The sequence below is a fragment of the Aethalodelphis obliquidens genome, unplaced genomic scaffold (genome assembly GCF_003676395.1).
Source record: "Aethalodelphis obliquidens isolate GAN/ISIS:26980383/991018 unplaced genomic scaffold, ASM367639v1 scaffold7, whole genome shotgun sequence".
Classification (NCBI taxonomy): domain Eukaryota; kingdom Metazoa; phylum Chordata; class Mammalia; order Artiodactyla; family Delphinidae; genus Aethalodelphis; species Aethalodelphis obliquidens.
The window spans coordinates 55,189,244-55,208,046 of record NW_020837951.1 but is presented as its reverse complement, the minus strand read 5'-3'; the positions used below and the strand labels follow the sequence as shown (position 1 = coordinate 55,208,046).

General features: G+C 36.0%; 1 protein-coding gene across 4 annotated transcripts in view; it reads right to left on the bottom strand.

The window, feature by feature from the left end:
* Window positions 1–18,803, bottom strand: part of JAK2 (Janus kinase 2) — a 161,472-nt gene that overhangs the window by 9,129 nt on the left and 133,540 nt on the right. For all 4 annotated transcript variants that reach the window (XM_027105794.1, XM_027105795.1, XM_027105796.1 and 1 more), the window contains 9 exons: window positions 18,213–18,300; window positions 16,503–16,630; window positions 15,215–15,353; window positions 14,165–14,316; window positions 13,866–14,016; window positions 12,979–13,115; window positions 10,544–10,733; window positions 8,801–8,925; window positions 8,457–8,629 (listed from right to left, as the gene is read on the bottom strand). In XM_027105794.1, the coding sequence (XP_026961595.1) occupies window positions 8,457–8,629; window positions 8,801–8,925; window positions 10,544–10,733; window positions 12,979–13,115; window positions 13,866–14,016; window positions 14,165–14,316; window positions 15,215–15,353; window positions 16,503–16,630; window positions 18,213–18,300 (1,283 nt within the window). The remainder of the gene's footprint in view (window positions 1–8,456; window positions 8,630–8,800; window positions 8,926–10,543; window positions 10,734–12,978; window positions 13,116–13,865; window positions 14,017–14,164; window positions 14,317–15,214; window positions 15,354–16,502; window positions 16,631–18,212; window positions 18,301–18,803) is intronic.

The window sequence follows — 18,803 nt, the reverse complement described above, 5'->3', positions numbered from 1 at the left end:
CATAGGAAATTTTAAAATTAATTTAAATTTATATATTTATTTTGGTTACAACGGAGATAGGTAATCAAAAGATTTTCCAAGTACAAAATACATTATACAAAATTTTGAGATGGGAAGTGGAAATATAATTTTAAGAAGAAAAAGGAATAATGCAAAGTTTCTATCAAGAAGAACATCTGTTCCTATACATTTTTAAGTGGGTGACAATGGGTATCAAATTGCTGTGGTGTCTGGATTTCCTTGTATACATTTAAAAGATTGATGTACCATACTTCAATGTCATTATTTACAATACTTTATAAAATATATTATTTACAACCATCTAAATTTACAAAGGAAAAAATTAGCTATCAATTTAAAAATGTGCCAGAAAGAATATAGCTTTTGATAATTCTTTCAATGGGTATATATGCACAAAGGGTTTGAAAATCAATGACCTAGATTCCTGCAAAAGTTGCCTAACTAGTCTTCTCTCTGCTGTTAGCCTCTTCTCAATACAATGTACCCTCTGTACCTCTAGTTCTCAAAACTTCTGGTCTGAAGTCCCCTATACTCTTAAAAGTTATTGAAGTGCCCCAAAAGCTTTCATTTATGTGGGTTGTATTTACCAATATTTACCATATTAGATTTCAAAATTAAGGAAATGTAAAAGTATAAACCCAGTAATGTAGCATAAATAACATTTTTATAAAAAAATAACTATTTTCCAAAACAAAAAATTTTGTATTTAGAGTAGTATGTTTTACGTTTTTGTAAGTTTAATGTTGGTTTAATAGAACACATTTTCTGTGAGTGGTTTTTTTTAAAAAGTTTTTATACAGTTTTTAAAGGTTATACTTCATTTACAGTTATTACAAAATACTGGCTATATTCCCCATGTTGAACAATACATCCTTGTAGCCTATCTCAAAGGGCCCCTAACTCTCGGGCTGTGGACCACTACCGGTCTGCAGGCTGTTAGGAACCGGGCCACACAGCAGGAGGTGAGTGGCAGGTGAGTGAGCGAAGCTTCATCTGCCGCTCCCCACCATCCCCCATCACTAGCGTTACTGCCTGAACCATCCCCACCATTGCTCCCATTACTGCCTGAACCATCCACTGCCCTCCCCCCACCGTGGAAGAACTGTCTTCCACGAAATCGGTCCCTGGTGCCAAAAAGGTTGGGGACTGCTGGCCTATCTTATACCCAATGGTTTGTACCTCCCATTCCTCCATCCCTATATTGCCCCTCCCTACTGGTAACCACTAGTTTGTTCTCTATATCTGTAAGTATGCTTCTTTTTTTGTTATGTTCACTAGTTTGTTGTATTTTTTAGATTCTACATATAAGTGGTGTCATACAGTATTTGTCTTTCTCTGACTTAGTTCACTCAGCACAATACCCTCTAAGTCCATCCATGTTGCTGCAAATGGCAAAATTTCATTATTTTTTAAGGCTGAGTAGTATTCCATTGTATGTGTAAAATGAGAGTGAAAAAGGGGAATAACATCTTAGTATTATTATAAAAATACTTCTGACCTCACAGACTCCCTAAAGGGTGTACCAGAGGTCCCCAAACTTTGAGAACTGCTGTTCTCCACCAAAAGTAGAGCTATCTTCCTAAAATATGAATCTCACCATTATCCCTGGATAAAGCCTCTAATATCCCACCTGCACACTGTCTAATGAATAATGTCTGAACGCACTAACATGGCACACAGAACGCAGTATTATTCCGTTTGTTCTGTGGTAACACCATTCACTTACAACCCTGCTTATCCTGTTGTTCTTCTCATCCTCCTCATGGAATACCCTTCCTCTTGTCCATCTGGTGAACTATTAATCAATAGTTGAAATGTCATCTTTTAGTTGTGGTTTTCTCTGATTAATTTAAACCCTCAGCAGAATTACTGCACTCTAATGTTTTTGCATCATCTTCTTCATTATTGCACTTACATACTGCACTGCAATGACTGGATTACACATTTGATTTTTCCTAAACTAAGAGACCTTAAAAGGCAAAGGATTATGGATAGTGGACCTGTCAGTTGAATTTCCACGCCATATCAAACTTTTCCACTTAGTTCAGCCTTCCTTGTAAGGGACAGTTCTTTTTTTTCTGATGCTGATCCTATCTTCTTATTCCAATTTCCTTGTATGATGTTTGGAACACAGTAGGTGCTTTATAAGTAGGTGCTTAATAAGTATTTATTAAATTGTATTCACTAAGTATGCCAAAATCACTGGAAATCCATATAACTAATCATTATGGATTGCTAGTTAATTCCATTTAACTTCTCTAATTTCTCATTCTGGAAAAACAGAATGAAATTCATGTATCACTGGGGACATGACCAAAATAAGACAGTCAAGTTTAGATAAGTCTTATTTTCTAGTTTCACTTAAACCCTAAAAATAATTAGATAATGCTAATGCTCATAATTATCATCAGGATATTCCTTTAAAATGTTTTTAGTATTATAAAAAACTTCAAACATATACAAATTAGAGAACAATGAACAACCATGTACCTGTCACTTAGCTAAATTCATTGCCCACCTTGTTTTATCTACTACTCCCGACCTGCACACAACAGTATTTATATGAAATGAGTTCTGGATATGACAGTATTTCAACCATATTTCAAACCATAACTATCCCAGTATGCATCTCTAAAACATAAGAAGTCTTCTTTAAAACACATTCACAATGACATTATAAATCATTCTCCTGTGTAAGGGGTTCAAGATGGCAGCCTAAGAAGACTCTGAGCTCACCTCCTCCCATAGACACATCAAATTTACAGCTACACATGAAGTAATTTTCCTCTGAAAAGTGTATGATAACTAGATGAACAGCACCTCCACAACAAAAGATAAAAGAGACTCATTGAAACAGGCAGGAGAGGCAGAGAGACAGTCCCACCCAGGACCCCATCCCAGGAGCAAATCAGAAGGATAACAAAAATATGTAACTTTTTGGAGTAAAAAAAAGAAGGAGTAAAGGGATTGAGCTCCAAATAATGTACCTCAACCCTTGAGTGCAGCACTGGGAACACGAGCCCCTAAAACATCTGTTTTTGAAAATCAATGGGGATTAAGTCCAGGAGAACCACATAACTGTAGGGAACAAAGAACCCACTCTTAAAGAGCTCACACAGACCCATCTACCATGAGAAACAGCACAAAAGCAACAGTGTGAAAACACCTACACCATAAGAGAGGGAGACCTACTTACTGATCTTAGAGCAGCTGCTAGAGAGGCAGGAACCTAACGGGACTTTCTCTGGAGACAAAAGCACTGGTAGATGACATCTTTCAAATCTCATTCTAACTTGCTGGTGATACAGCTAGTGGGCACTATTTTTGGTGCCCTTCTTCTAGCCTCCTAGCACCAGTAGGTGTGCTCCTCCCACCCTGAACCACAACTGAGCCAAAGCGAGTACCTTGAGTGCCCTGCCTACCCAGTGCAGATGTCACACCACAATTGGGCTGGACAAACACACGATACCCCACCCTCCCCACACACTAGCTGCACCATAACTGGGATGAGCAAGTGCCTCAAACCCAGTCCACACTATGCAACAGCTCACTACAACCAGCAGGTGAGCACCCCAAATCCCACACATCCCACATCATAGCAGCAGCCCCACCACAGCTTGTAGGTGTGCACAGTCCACGTGAAGAACACCCGTGAGTGCCTGGGTCTGGTGGCCAGGGAGATTGTGCTTCTGGGCCCTATGGATTATCTCCTACACAAGAACAAGACTGGAAGAGGTAGCTGTTTCACCTAATGAATTTAGACAAATAGAGAAAGTTATGCACCATGAGAAGGCAGAGGAATATGTTCCAAACCAAAGAAAAAGACAAAAGACATTAATGAAATGGAGCTAAACAACTCACTCAACAAAGAGTTCAAAGCAATGGTCATAAAAATGCTCATTGAACTCAGAAGAAGATTGGATAAACACAGCAAGAACTTAAACAAAGAGGTAGAAAATATAAGAAAGTACTAAATAGAAGTTATAACTGAACTGAAAAATACACTTGAGGGTTTCAACAGAAGACTTGATGAAGCAGAAGAACGAATCAGCAAGCTGGAAAATGAAACAAATAGAAATCACCCAGACACAGTTGCAAAATGAAAAAAGAATTTAAAAAAGTGAATATACCTTAAGGGACTTCTGGAACAACATCAAGCAGAACAGCATTCACATTATAGAGGTCCCAGAGGAAAAGAGAAAGAGAGAAAAGGTCAGAAAATTTTGAAGAAATAATGAATGAAAACTTCCCTAATCTGGGGAAGAAAGCAGACATTCTGGGTCTAAGAATTTCAGAAAGTTCCAAGTAAGATGAACCCAGAGAGAACCATACCAAGACACATTACAATTAAGATGGTAAAAGTTAAGGATAAAGAATCTTAAAAGCAGCAAAAACAAACAAAAAGCCCCCCAAACCCCCAAAACACTACCTATTAAGTACAAGGGAAATCCCTAAATCAGCAGATTTTTCAGCAGAAACTTTATCAGCCAGAAAGAAGTGGATGACCTATTCAAAATGCTGAAAGGAAAAACTTTCCAACCAAGAATTCTCTACCAATTCTACCAGTCAAGATCATCAATCAGAACTGAAGAAGAGATGAAGAATTTTACAAATAAGCAAAGGCTAAAGGATTTCATCACCACTAAACTGGCCTTATAAGAAATGTTAAAGGGACTTCTCTAGGCTAAAAAAGAAATGGCACTAATTAATAATAAGAAAATATATGAAAATAAAAATCTCAGTGGAAAACATATAGTAAAGGTAGTGGCTCAGTCACTTATAAAGCAAGTATGAAGACAAAAGTAGTAAAGTTAACTCAAATTACAGTAATACTTAAGGGAAGCATAAAATAAGAATATGCAAAAGGCATCATCAGGGCTTCCCTGGTGGCGCAGTGGTTGAGAGTCCGCCTGCCAATGCAGGGAACACGGGTTCGCACCCGGTCTGGGAAGATCCCACATGCCGCGGAGCGGCTGGGCCCGTGTGCCATGGCCGCTGAGCCTGCACGTCTGAAGCCTGTGCTCCGCAACGGGAAAGGCCACAACAGTGAGGGGCCCGCGTACTGCAAAATAAATAAATAAATAAATAAAATAAAATAAAAAGGCATCATCAAAAATATAAAATGTGGCAGGAGGGAGAGTAAAAATGTAAAGCTTTGCTTTACATTTTAAGTTGTTATCAACTTAGAAGACACTGCTATATACATATAATGTTATATGTGAACACCACAGTAACCACAAAGAAAAACCTTACAGTACACACAGAAAAGAAAATGAGAATGGAATCTAAACATAATATTAAAAAAATCCAGCAAACCACATGGGATTTTTGCATATATGTTCATCCAGGTACTGGCCTGTAAAAAATCCAGCAAACCAAAGGGAAGACAGAAAGAAGAAAGGAACAGAGAGGAACTATAAAAACAGCCAGAAAACAATAAACAAAATGGCAATAAGTACATGCCTATCAATTACTTTAAATGTAAATGGACTAAATTAGCCAATATAAAGACATATAGTGGCTGAATAGATTACAAAAAAAAAAAAAGACCCATCTATATGCTGCCTAGAGATTTATTTCAGAAGTAAAGACATACACAGACTGGATGTGAGGAAAAAGTAATGAAAAGAAAGCTGGTGTAGCTATACTCACAGCAGATAAAACAGACTTTAAAACAAAGCCTGTAATAAAAGATAAAGAAAGGCACTATACAATGATAAAGGGGTCAATCCAGCAAGAAGATAAAACATTTATAAATATATATGCACACTACGTAGGAACACCAAAATATATAAAGCAAATATTACTGGCCCTAAAGGGAGAAATTAAAAGCAGTATAATAATAGTAGGGGATTTTAACACCCCGCTTACAGCAATGGATAGATAATTCACAAAAAAATCAATCAAAAAGGAAACATTTGGCCTTAAATGACACATTAGATAAGATGGAGTTCACAGATATGTTCAGAATACTCTATCCAGAAGCAGCAGAATACACATTCTTCTAAGGTACACATGGAACATTCTCCAGGATAGATCATGTGTTAGCCCACAACATGTCCCAGTAATTCAAGAAGACTGAAATCATATCAAGCATGTTTTCCAACTATAATGGTATGAAACTAGGAATCACAATAAGAAAACTGGAAAACCACAAAAAAACAACATGCGACTAAACAACTAATGGGTCAATGAAGAAATCAAAGGAGAAAAAAAGCCTAGGGACAAATAAAAACAAAAATAAAGCACACCAAAATCTATGGAATGCAGCAAAAGTGGTTCTAGGAAGGAAGTTCATAGCAATACAGGCCTACCTCAAGAAACAAGTAAAGTCTCAAATAAACAACCTGAATTTGCACCTAAAGGAACTAGAAAAAGACCAAAGCCCAAAGGTAGTAGAAGGAAGGAAATAATAAGATGAGGGCAGAAATAGAGACTAAAAAGACAATAGAATAGAACAGATCAATAAAACCAAGAGCTGGTTCTCTGAGAAGATAAACAAATCAAGAAGTCTTTAGCTAGACTAACCAAGAAAAAAAAGGAGAGGGCTCAAATAAATAAAATTAGAAACGAAAGAGGACAAGTCACAACTGATACCACAGAAATACGAAGGATAATAAGAGAATACCACAAACAATTATATGCCAACAAAGTGAACAACCCAGAAAGAACAAATTCCTTGAAACACATAATCTACCAGGACTGAATCGTGAAGAAACAGAAATAGAAAGCCTGAATAGTCCTGAATAGTAAGGAGACTGAGTCAGTAATCAAAAAACTTCCAACAAACGTCAAGTCCAGGAAACAGACAGCTTCACTGATGAATTCTTCCAAACATTCAAATAAGATTCAAGACTTTTCCTTCTCAATTCTTCCAAAAAAACTGAAGAGGAGGGAACACATCTAAACATGTTATGAGGCCAACATTACCCTAATACCAAAACCAGACAAGGACACCGCAAAAAAATAAATTACAGGCCAATACCTGGATGAATATAGATGCAAAAATCCTCAACAAAATATTAGCAAACTGAATTCAACAATACATCAAAAGGATCATATCCCATGATCAAGTGGGATTTATTCCAAGGCTGTAAGGATGGTTCAACATCTGCATGAACAAAATGAAGGATAAATACCATATGATTGTCTCAACAGATGCAGAAAAAGCAACTGATAAGATTCTAACATCCACTTATGATAAAAACTCTCAACAAAGTGGGTATAGAGGGAACCTACCTCAACATAATAAAGGCCATATATGACAAACCCACAGTTAACATCATACTCAACAATGAAAACCTGAAAGCCTTTCCTCTAAGATCAGAAACAAGACAAGGATGCCCACTCTCACCACTTTTATTCAACACAGTATTGGAAATTCTAGTCACAGCAATTAAGCAAGAAAAAGAAAGAAAAGGCATCCAAATTGGAAAGGAGGAAGTAAAACTGTCACTCTTTGCAGATGGCATTATACTATATAGAGAAAACCCTAAAGACTCCACAAAATTAAAAAAACAAAACTTTTAGAACTAATAAATTCAGTAAAGTCACAGGATACCAAAAACAAAAAAATCAATATACACAAGCCAGTGACATTTCTATACACTAATAGCAAACTAACAGAAAGAGAAATTAAAGCAATCCCATTTACCACTGTATCAAAAAGAATAAAATATCTAGGAATAAATTCAACCAAGGAGGTGAATGACCTGTACAGTGAAAACTGTTTAAGACACTGATAAAAGAAATCAAAGAAGGCACAATTAAATGGGAAGACAGTCCATGCTCATGGATTGGAAGACTTAATATTGTTAAAATGTCCATACTACCCAAAGCAATCTACAGATTTAATGCAATTCTTATCAAAATTCCAACGACATATTTCACAGAACTAGAACAAATTCTAAAATTTGTACGAAACCACAAAAGATCCCTTGAGAAAGGGAACAACCTTGAGAAAGAAGAACAAAGCTGGAGGTAGCATGCTCCCTGATTTCAAGATATGCTACAAAGCCACAGTGATCAAAACAGGTTGGTACTGGCATAAAAACAGACACCCAGATCAACCAAACAGAATTGAGAGCCCAGAAATAAACCCATATATATATGGACAATTAAATTACAATAAAGGAGCAAAGAACATACAATGGAGAAAGGACAGTCTCTTCAATAAAGGGTGTTGGGAAAACTGGACAGACATGTGCAAAAGAATGAAATTAGACCACTATTTTATACCACATACAAAAATTAACTCAAAATAGATTAAAGACTTGAATGTATGACCTAAAACCATAAAATTCCCAGAGGAAAACATAGGAAATAACTTCATTGATTATTACTATAAATATATAAATGACAAACTATTAATAGTAAAAATAAAGTTTGAAGTTTGTGCTCTAAAACTTCATTTTACTATACTAAAATATACTCACCAGAATATGGGACTTTCACCAGGTTCTTTCACTTTGTAGTATTCTTTGCCTTGTGGCAACACTTTGGTTAAGCCGAAATCTCCTATTTTAACTCTGTTTTCATTCTCCACCAATATATTCCTCGTTGCCAGATCCCTGTGGATATACCTTTTTGTACCAAGATACTCCATACCCTATGAATAAAATAACATTTTTCTTTCAGCTAGCTTTATAAACATAAACAATTTAAATAGTCTTGTATCTTTCTACTCCCTTAATTATCTAAGAAAAACCTTAGAGGATTTCTTAATAATTACTTCAACATATTCTCTTCATCTACAACAAACAGCCAGGATATTAGGTACCTTGCATATCTGAGATGTGTACTGAAGAAGTTTTTTATGATCTATCCGTTCTTTATGTTTTTGGAGATAGTCTCGTAAACTTCCATATGGTAAATATTCCATAATTAATCTTAGATTACGCCGGCCTATTAACACACAAATGAGAACATAACGTTTTACTCTGCTATACTTTACTGATGAACTATTAGAAAACAACCGTATAAAAATGACATAAAGGGCTTCCCTGGTAGCGCAGTGGTTGAGAGTCCGCCTGCCAATGCAGGGGACACGGGTTCGTGCCCCGGTCCGGGAAGATCCCACATGCCGCGGAGCGGCTGGGCCCGTGAGCCATGGCCGCTGAGCCTGTGCGTCCGGAGCCTGTGCTCCGCAACAGGAGAGGCCACAACAGTGAGAGGCCCGCGTACCGCAAAAAAAAAAAAAAAAAGACTTAAAAGATATATAAAATCTGAGTCTAAGAGACTTCCCTTGTGGTGCACTGGATAAGATTCCACACTCCCAATGCAGGGGGCCCGGGTTTGATCCCTCAGGGAACTAGATCCCATATGCATGCTGCAATTAAGAGTTAGCATGCCACAACTAAGGAGCCTGTGTGCCATAACTAAGGAGCCCTGGAGCCGCAACTAACACCCAGTGCAACCTAAAAAAAAAATAATAATAAAGCATGACTGGAGGTTTTTTTTTTTTTGGCTGCATTGGGTCTTCATTGCTGCGTAGGGGCTTTCTCTAGTTGCAGTGAGCGGGGGCTACTCTTCGTTGCAGTGCATGGGCTTCTCACTGTGGTGGCTTCTCTTGTTGCGGAGCACGGGCTTTAGGTGTGCAGGCTTCAGTAGTTGTGGTGTGTGGGCTCAGTAGTTGTGGCTCACGGACTCTAAAGCACAGGCTCAGTAGTTGTGGTAAACGGGTTTAGGTGCTCCGCAGCATGTGGGATCATCCTGGACCAGGTATTGAACCCACGTCCCCTGCACTGGCAGGTGGATTCTCAACCACTGTGCCATCAGGGAAGTCCTGGAGTCATTAATAAAAAAAAAAATCTGAGTCTAAGATGACAAAACCTGATTATAAAATTAAAGGTGATGTAGTAGTTAAGAACAACGACTTTTTTTTTTTTTTTTTTTGCAGTATGTGGGCCTCTCGCTGTTGTGGCCTTTCCCATTGCGGAGCACATGCTCCGGACGTGCAGGCTCAGCGGCCATGGCTCACAGGCCCAGCCGCTCTGCGGCATGTGGGATCTTCCCGGACCGGGGCACGAACCCGTGTCCCTTGCATCGGCAGGCGGACTCTCAACCACTGCGCCACCAGGGAAGCCCAAGAACAATGACTTTTTGAATCAAAAAGATTTGAATAGAAGTTTTAAAAATAGTTATGTTTTAATCTTCTGTAACCCATTATGCAAACCAAAATAAGCTGATGAGAAAACTTCCTTTCTCTTCATCTATACTGAATAAAAAGCATCTAATTTAAAAAAATAATATTTTCACAGAAAACTTCTTTCTTTAAAAATGACATTCCCTTGGTAAGTTTAAGCAAGAATGGTAACCACCATCCTCAGTGAAGAGAATGATCAATCAAGTAGTCAAGGACTTCCTAACACCAAGTACAATCTCCAGTCATACAGAATGCTTCTTTCTCTGGGTACTGGAATATTTTAAGTCCAGATCTGGAGGCATTATAAGTTTCTACAATATTACCCAGGATGTCAAAGACATACCCTGAGTTCAAAAAAGGTATCAATGGGCAACATACCAGCACTGTAGCACACTCCCTTGTACTTTACAATATTGTCATGTTGCAAGGATTTAAGGATTTCAATTTCCCTTTCAAAGTCTCTGAGGTGCTCTTCAGTACTGTGCTGGAGCTTCTTCACAGCCACCACCTCTCCAGTGTTGTCTTGTAGAGGGTCATACCGGCACATCTCCACACTGCCAAAATTACCCTAAATAATACATCACATTAAGATAGAAATCGCAAGTTTTCTAGAAAAAGTACTAATAAATTATACAGGCAATTTTCAGCAGCTAGAAGATGTATCTCGAAACTCACATTAAACAACTTTCAGAACAAGAAAAGGAGATAATATTTCAATAGGTGAGTAGTAAACTTAAATATTTAATTTCTTCAAAAGGAATTACAGGCTGAAATATAAAAACTTCAAAAAAGCATTTAAACAAATCATTAACATTAATTTTTAAGATAAGCCAAGGGACATGCCAGGGAATTCCTAAATTTCTATCACTAACTTCCAGGAAGAACTTTTCTTCTTCACAATATAGCCTTTGATGTCACTGTCAGTGAGGTATATGGAATAAGGGTATGTTACAGATTGAATGTCCATGCCCATCCCCCCAAATTCATATGATAAAGTCCTAACCCTGAATGTGAGTGTATTTGGAGATAAGGCCTGTGAAGAGGTGATAAAGATTAAATAAGGTCATAAGGGTGAGTCCTTCATCCAGTAGGGCTGGTGCCTTTATAAGAAGAGGAAGAGACACCAGTTCTCTCTGCCATATAAGGACACAGTGAGAAGATGGTCATGTGCAAGCCAAGAAAAGAGCCCTCATCAGAAACTGAACCCTACCGGAACCTTGATCTTAGACTTTTCAGCCTCTAGAATTACGAGAAATAAATGTCTGTTGTTTAAGCCAATTTCAGCCTGTGTGGTTGGCAGCTTCTGTGATTATCTCCCAATGTTCTCTACATTCTGACATTCAAGCTCTTTTAAAATCCCCTCCCCTTGAGTGTAGGCTGGATTTATTAACTCATTTTTAATGAACAGAATATGGCAGGAGTGATAAGATGCCACTCCTGAGATTAGGATATGAAAACACAATGGCTTCGGTCTTGGGTATTTGCTCTCAGCTCCCGTGTTGTGAGGCAGTCTGTGGAGAGGCCCGTGTAAGTGAGCTTGGAAGCAGATATTCTGAGGCCTTGTCAATAGCCATGTGGTAAGCTTGGAAGTAAGCCTTCCCCTAGTCAAGCCTTCAGAGAAGACTGCAAGACCTGGCTGACACTTTGATTACAGTCTAGTGAGAGACCTTGAGCTATAACCACCCAGCTAAGTTACTCCCAGATTCCTGACTCGCCTAACCTGTGTGATAATAAATGCTTTTTTGTTTTCAGCTGTTACGTTTTAGGGTGATCTGTCGCACAGCAATAGATAACTAATACACCCAAATACATACTTTTTTTTTTGTCATTGCTACATACTTTGAAACATTCGTGAGACTATTTTACAAACCAGGAATGACAGCAAGGTATTAATATAACTAAGCCAATACATAATATAACACCCAATGTTTAGCTCTGGTAAAGCTGGATCAGAACATTTAGTTTAGATTCAATACCTAAGTGAGGCCTTCATAATACATCCAAGCCAAAATCCAGTTCATAAAGCTACATGGTACAGAGCCCTATACTAGCAAGCTTAGAGGAAGAAAGAGGGCTTTACCACTATGATTGGACCTGCTAAGAACTAAGGTTTTCTTGGTCTTACTTAAAATATGTCAGGCTATGCATGACTGTGTGACCTTTCAGCAGGGAGAGACTGTCTGCTAGTAAACATGGTCCAGTCAACATCTAGACTCTGAACAAGCAGATTAATTATTTCTCTCTGAGATGACTGAAAAAGGACATCGGTGGAGAGGCTTAATTAATTGTTCCTTTCTGTATCTCATAACCAAAGCGCCCTCTACCAAGAGTCTCATGGTCAAATTAATTGGGGAAAATACTGCCTAATTTATCCATCTCTTGAAAATGTTCAATGCACAGTACATGTTAAAGGTTCTGAGAAGTTCTTCAGTAAAGACAGCTGTTTATTTAACACAGCATTTCTTCAACATCTGACAACTAAACCTTTTTTCTACAAACACTTTGTTTTAACTTTTTATTTTATATTGGAGTATAGTTGATTAACAATGTTTGTTAGTTTCAGGTGTAGAGTAAAGTGATTCAGTTATACATATACATGTATCTGTTCTTTTTCAAATTATTTTCCCATTTAGCTTGTTACATAATATTGAGCAGAGCTCCCTGTGGTATAGAGTAGATCCTTGTTGGTTATACAAACAGTCTTTAAAATTTTGTGGAAAGTGAACTTTAGAGAATCTCTTAAGCCTTTTTTTCCCTAAATAAAATGTTTTACGATTATATTTCAACTATTTAAAAATCTTCTGACATCTTACCTTGCCAAGTTGCTGTAGAAATTTCAAGTGTCTCTCTTCAAATTGTGTAGGGTCTCGGTCTTCAAAAGCACCAGAAAACCCTAAGGCACCTATTCTCATATTAGGTAACATGTCATTTTCTGTTAATAGTTCGTAATCTGGAGAAATAAAGAATATTTCTACCATAACCTGGCAAATCCATTCTCTAGGTTAAAATAATACATATTCAAGCTGACCAAAATAATCAGAATGAGTTAGAAATACTAAACACAAATCAATACAGGGCAACTCTAATAGTTTTGATTATGTTAATGGAAGCCTTGAATTATAACCATAATCTAACATGTTTTCAGTAAAGATTTTTGCAAAGGATAAATGAATACTTTCCAAAATAGGTAGTTTTAATAGTTATAAAGTAAGATTATATGCCGATTTTTGTGGTGAGAAGAGTAAATAATATTGGAACAGGAAATACTTATAGGTCAGACACATGTATATTTAGCTATGTATTTTAAAGGAGGAGAGGACAAACAAAAACAAATCTACCTCATGTTTACAAAATTAATCAATTACAGAATATATGAGAACTAGTTAAAAAACAAAGAATTGTTTTTAAAAAGTCAAATAAGTCAAATAAACTTCTATAGTTTACTACTCATTAACTGGCAAACTAAAATGAGGTTATTAAAAGGGAAAAAGCCTTTTTTAAAAATGGAAATACTTCACAATCAGTGAGACCAGAAAATGTATAAAGTAGGAAAAGTCAAATGAACGTAAGAAATTAAGAGGGTCAAAAAGATATCAGGGAACTTTCCAGAGGGGATTACAAAATTAGTAAGGATTTATTAAATATAACAAAGATAGAAAGATAGCTGGAGACTCATTAAGATTGCTCCATCAATACGTACCTGGAGTAAACAAACTATTAAGATCTCGTATGATGGCTCTGAAAGAAGGTCTAAAATCTGGTTCGTAATCCATACAATTATTAATAAGATTTGCTAATTCTGTCCACTTTGGTGCAGGAAGCTGGTGCCTATTTTCATAAAACTGTAGTTTCTATAATTAAAGAACCACATGTTGATAATAAATTATAAATGCCGTATCAACCTTTTTTATATAAAATGGGCTAAAGAATATCAAATCATGTGCAAAAAATATCAGGGATCACACGGTAATTCCAACTTCACCGTTTACATGAACTTACTCTTTGAGAATCCAAAGCACTCAGGGGCTTATCTCCTCCACTGCAGATTTCCCACAAAGTGGTACCAAAACTCCATTTGTCTGTTGCCAAATTTAGATTTTTAGGATTTTCAATGCATTCAGGTGGTACCCATGGTATTCTCTCCTGCAGAACTTTCAAATGATAGGAACAAAGTATGGTTAAAGAGTTCCCACAATTAAAAAATTCTTATATATGTTAATAATTTTTGCTGTATAATTAAGAGAGTACAGAGTCCTTTCTCCTTCACCATATGAATATATATTCTCTTTCTTCACATCCCATTCCAAAGGGTAAAGTCCCCCTGAGTATCAGATCTAACTAAGATCCTATAACATTTTCTGCCCTACAGTCTCTGTCTTCACTTCATATAAAGGCACCAAGTTTAAGTACTACTGGCTGAAATAGGAAACCATGCATCAGTGTACAAAAGTTGATAACTTTGGATTCTAAGTTTAGACATTCAATTAGAGAAATTAGCTAATGTAATGAAATACAATTACAACACTATTTGGATCAAAAAAATGCCTCTCAATTATCTGACTGAATTTTTTACTTTAATTAATTTTGTTAAGGAGAAGGTTATCAACACAAAAGTTCTAAGAAGTCATAAATTAGCTGAATAATTAAACTAAATAAAAAATTCAAACTTGATAATATATCTTCTCAAATTTCTATTTAACGACTAAAGAGAAGAAAAATTTAGAAGAATTTACTTGTGGCTCAAAGAATGATACTTAAAAATTTCACAATAAAACTGGATAAAATCCAATATTCCATATATAATTAGGGATTAACACTGTTTTAAAAAAATCATCTTACAGTACATAGAAACATGCTTATAAGAAAGGAGAAACAGAGACTAGGATGTAACTATAACTTAATTTAGATTGCTAAAAATGGTAACTAAATTTTATTATTAATCAAGAACATGTCAATAAAATAGAATTTGAGAAAAATTAACAGTCTGATCTTTAGGCCTCTTTCTAAGCAAAGCTTAATAAAGTTAAATTCGATCCTTGTAGAACTTACTGTCCTTTGGCAAAACTGTAATACTAATGCCAGGATCACTAAGTTTGATGAAAGGAGGATTTCCTGTCTTCCTGTCTTCTTCTCTGATAAGAAGAATATTTTTGGTGCACACATTCCCATGAATAAGGGTTTTTTCTTCCTATTAAAGTTAAATGCATATACATTCAAATATTAATCCACAAATAATTTGAGCACTTAATATGTCCAAGACCCCAAAATGGATTTAAAAAGTAAAAATAAGAAAACAGTATTAATAAACATTAATTGGAGGCGCACTTTGAGAAAATAAAACGAAATTTTATGGCATCACCGTGCTTTGTGTTTTACATTTTAAGTGAAACAATGCTCTATACCCACGAAGAAACAAATACTTAAAAAAAAATAATTTATTTATTTATTATTCATTTTTGGCTGCATTGGGTCTTCGTTGCTGCGTGCAGGCTTTTCTCTAGTTGCAGCGAGCGGGGGCTACTCTTCATTGCAGTAAGTGGGCTTCTCATTGCGGTGGCTTCTCTTGTTGCAGAGCACAGGCTCTAGGCGCACAGGTTTCAGTAGTTGTGGCACATGGGCTCAGTAGTTGTGGCTCACGGGCTCTAGAGCGCAGGCTCAGTAGTTGTGTGGCATGGGCTTAGCTGCTCCGCGGGGCATGTGGGCTCTTCCTGGACCAGGGATCGAACCCATGTTCCCTGCATTGGCAGGCGGGTTCTCAACCACTGCGCCACCAGGGAAGTCCCACGAATACTTTTTAAAACTACTTAATGCCAGTTCACTTTATTAAGCTGAGATTTTAAATAGTATATATTTGTAGGTGGTAGTTAACAGCAAGAAATACTGTTTCTGTTCAGTAGGTGCATTCTTAAGGATCTGATCACTAGCTGGCCCTCTGGTATTCTGCTTCTCTGGCAAAACTGCTTTCTCAATGGACATAATGTCCAATTACCCACAAATACCATAACAAGGTATTTTCTGCAGGGATTTTTTGCTATTCATAGTTAGCACAACATTTTTTTGATAATTTTTCGTTAAGTTCTCTGAAGCCAAGATACACAAACTACAGACTGTCTATCAGCAGTTCTAAGAGATTGATGGGATGACAAAACTATTTCTTTCAAAATTGATTTCACATAAATATACGCCTAAAATAATCCCTTTCATCAACTAACACAGATTATTTTAAATGACTCGGCATCCATTTACAGATTTATTTCTTGGTCCCACGTCAAGATCCTTTCACATTGCTTCATAATCTAAAACAGTAAGTTGACAAAAGAATATAATAATTACTTACTAGAAAATGCATGGCCCATGCCAGCTGTTTAGCCACTTCAAGTTTCCATAATATATTTATAGAATTTTTATTCTTTTTCAGATATATATCTAGTGATCCAAATTTTACAAACTCCTGAACCAGAATATCTGCATTAAAATATAATGATAATAATAAGGCTCACGTACAGTACAGTAAAATATATATAATTTTAAACTTTTATAATTATATTTATAGTTATATGTGATGATACAGGTAAAGAGATTAAACTACGTAAAATTCACTAATTTAAAGAAAGGTTAACAGCTATATAAAATGTATATTGGGGTTTTAGTTTATTCACAACAGAAAGAGGTAAAGTCTAAACAATTACATATAAACACAATTTATATATAATTGTACATTATGTATAATAATATGTAGATGCATGTAGATTGAATCCCAAATTGTGATTCCGCTTCATCTAATATTAAAATTAGTTTTCATATGATATACAACAACTTTTGGTGACAAGACTACCTTAGGACCTTGCTGGGTAACTAAAACAAATGTTATGAAAGTTTTTATGCCTATAGTTAATTTGGAGAACAGTCAACATGTCAATAATAAAGAACTGACTGCAGGGAAATTTACATCAGGGCAAGTGTCAAAAAAAAGATCTAAGAGTTACAATGAGCAAGAGCTTAGTAAAACTTTTTTATGTGGCATGTAAGACCTACTATATTTCACAGATACCACTGACTGTCATATGTCCCATTATTATGTGTCATAAAATTTTAAAAATTGCCAATTAAATTATGAAATGCCATCAATTATATCACACTTCCTAATTTCAGATATTTTTAATGTGAAAAAAAGGTATCACAGAATCAATGAAATAAGTATAAAAGCAAATGTAAGATCTGGGATTATTTGCTCTAAAACATTGTTTTCAAACTTTGTAAAGAAGTATATTCTTTTTTTCCCCTAGATGAAAATTTATGGGAAACATCAATAAATAAAAAAGAGAAATACAGAACCACTTTAGTTGGTGGTGAGAGGCAGAACTCTCCACTCTGCATTTAGATTTACTCCCATTTCATCAGTCCCCTGAGATACCTCTACAGAACAGATTTGAAAACCACTGCCTCTGAAAAGACTATCAACTTTCAAAAACATGAAAAAATGTTATATAAGTATGGATGCATATTTAATCACATTACTAATGGAAAATGGGAAATTAATTACATAAGTAATTTCTGAATGTAAACTTTTGAGGGTTTTTATGAACAGTTTAAATTTAGCCATAAATTATATCTATATCAACATCCAATCATTTCAGTCAGTTCCATTACAATTCAATCTAACATTTATATGCTTTGTCTTAATAATTTCAAAGAGATCTGTACTGAAATGGCCAGTTATTACAATGTTATGTTGAACCAGCCATAATCTGTATTGCTATGGTTAACAGAAAAGGTTGCTTTTGTTTACTATAATACTGTACTGTTCTGGCATTTTAACATAAGCCATATTAAACTGTTTACTGCATTTTAATTTCATTCATTGGTTTCCTTTATAAGAAGATATAACTGAACAGTTCCACAGTGGTTTTGGTTTCAACAATATTTAATTCCTGTTATAGTTTATATTGATATCTATTAATCTGAAATTGAATTTTCTATATAAATAAAAATGGATGTTCTGAGAAAGGCATAACATTAACATAAGGAAGCCAGTCGTTTTACTTACTCTCCTCTCCACAGACACATACTCCATAATTTAAAACCAGATGTTTGTGAGAAAGCTGGCTCATCATGCTTGCTGCTTCAAAGAAAGACTAAGGAAAAGAAAAATATACAAAAGATGCAAAAGAATTATTTTTTGTGTCTAAAAGCATTCATAATTCAGAAAGATTCTCTCTGCCATAAGAGAAATGCACTTTCTCCTATTAGCAGGACTATAGATAAGGTTACAATGTGCTTTGGTCCCTTCAGATGGAGTTACAACTGCCATCAACCTTGATGTTAGAATTCATTCTCAGGAAAACCTTGAGTAAGCTTGGTTCAAGCGGACAGCAATGTGAAAGAACAATAGTGGTTGGTACAGAGCAACATGAATGATGCAAGATTAACAGGCTTAGACCCATAGCACCTAGAATAGAGAACAGAGGTACGAACAGAGACAGACACCAAAGACAGTGATGTGGGACTGCAGTAAATGGATGGGAGCTTCAAGTAACACTTCCTAAAAAATTAAGAATGATCGCTGTGCAGATAAAATAGTGTAACAACTATGTCAGGAAACTGGCATGGTATTAACATCACTCCAACTCAACTAAAC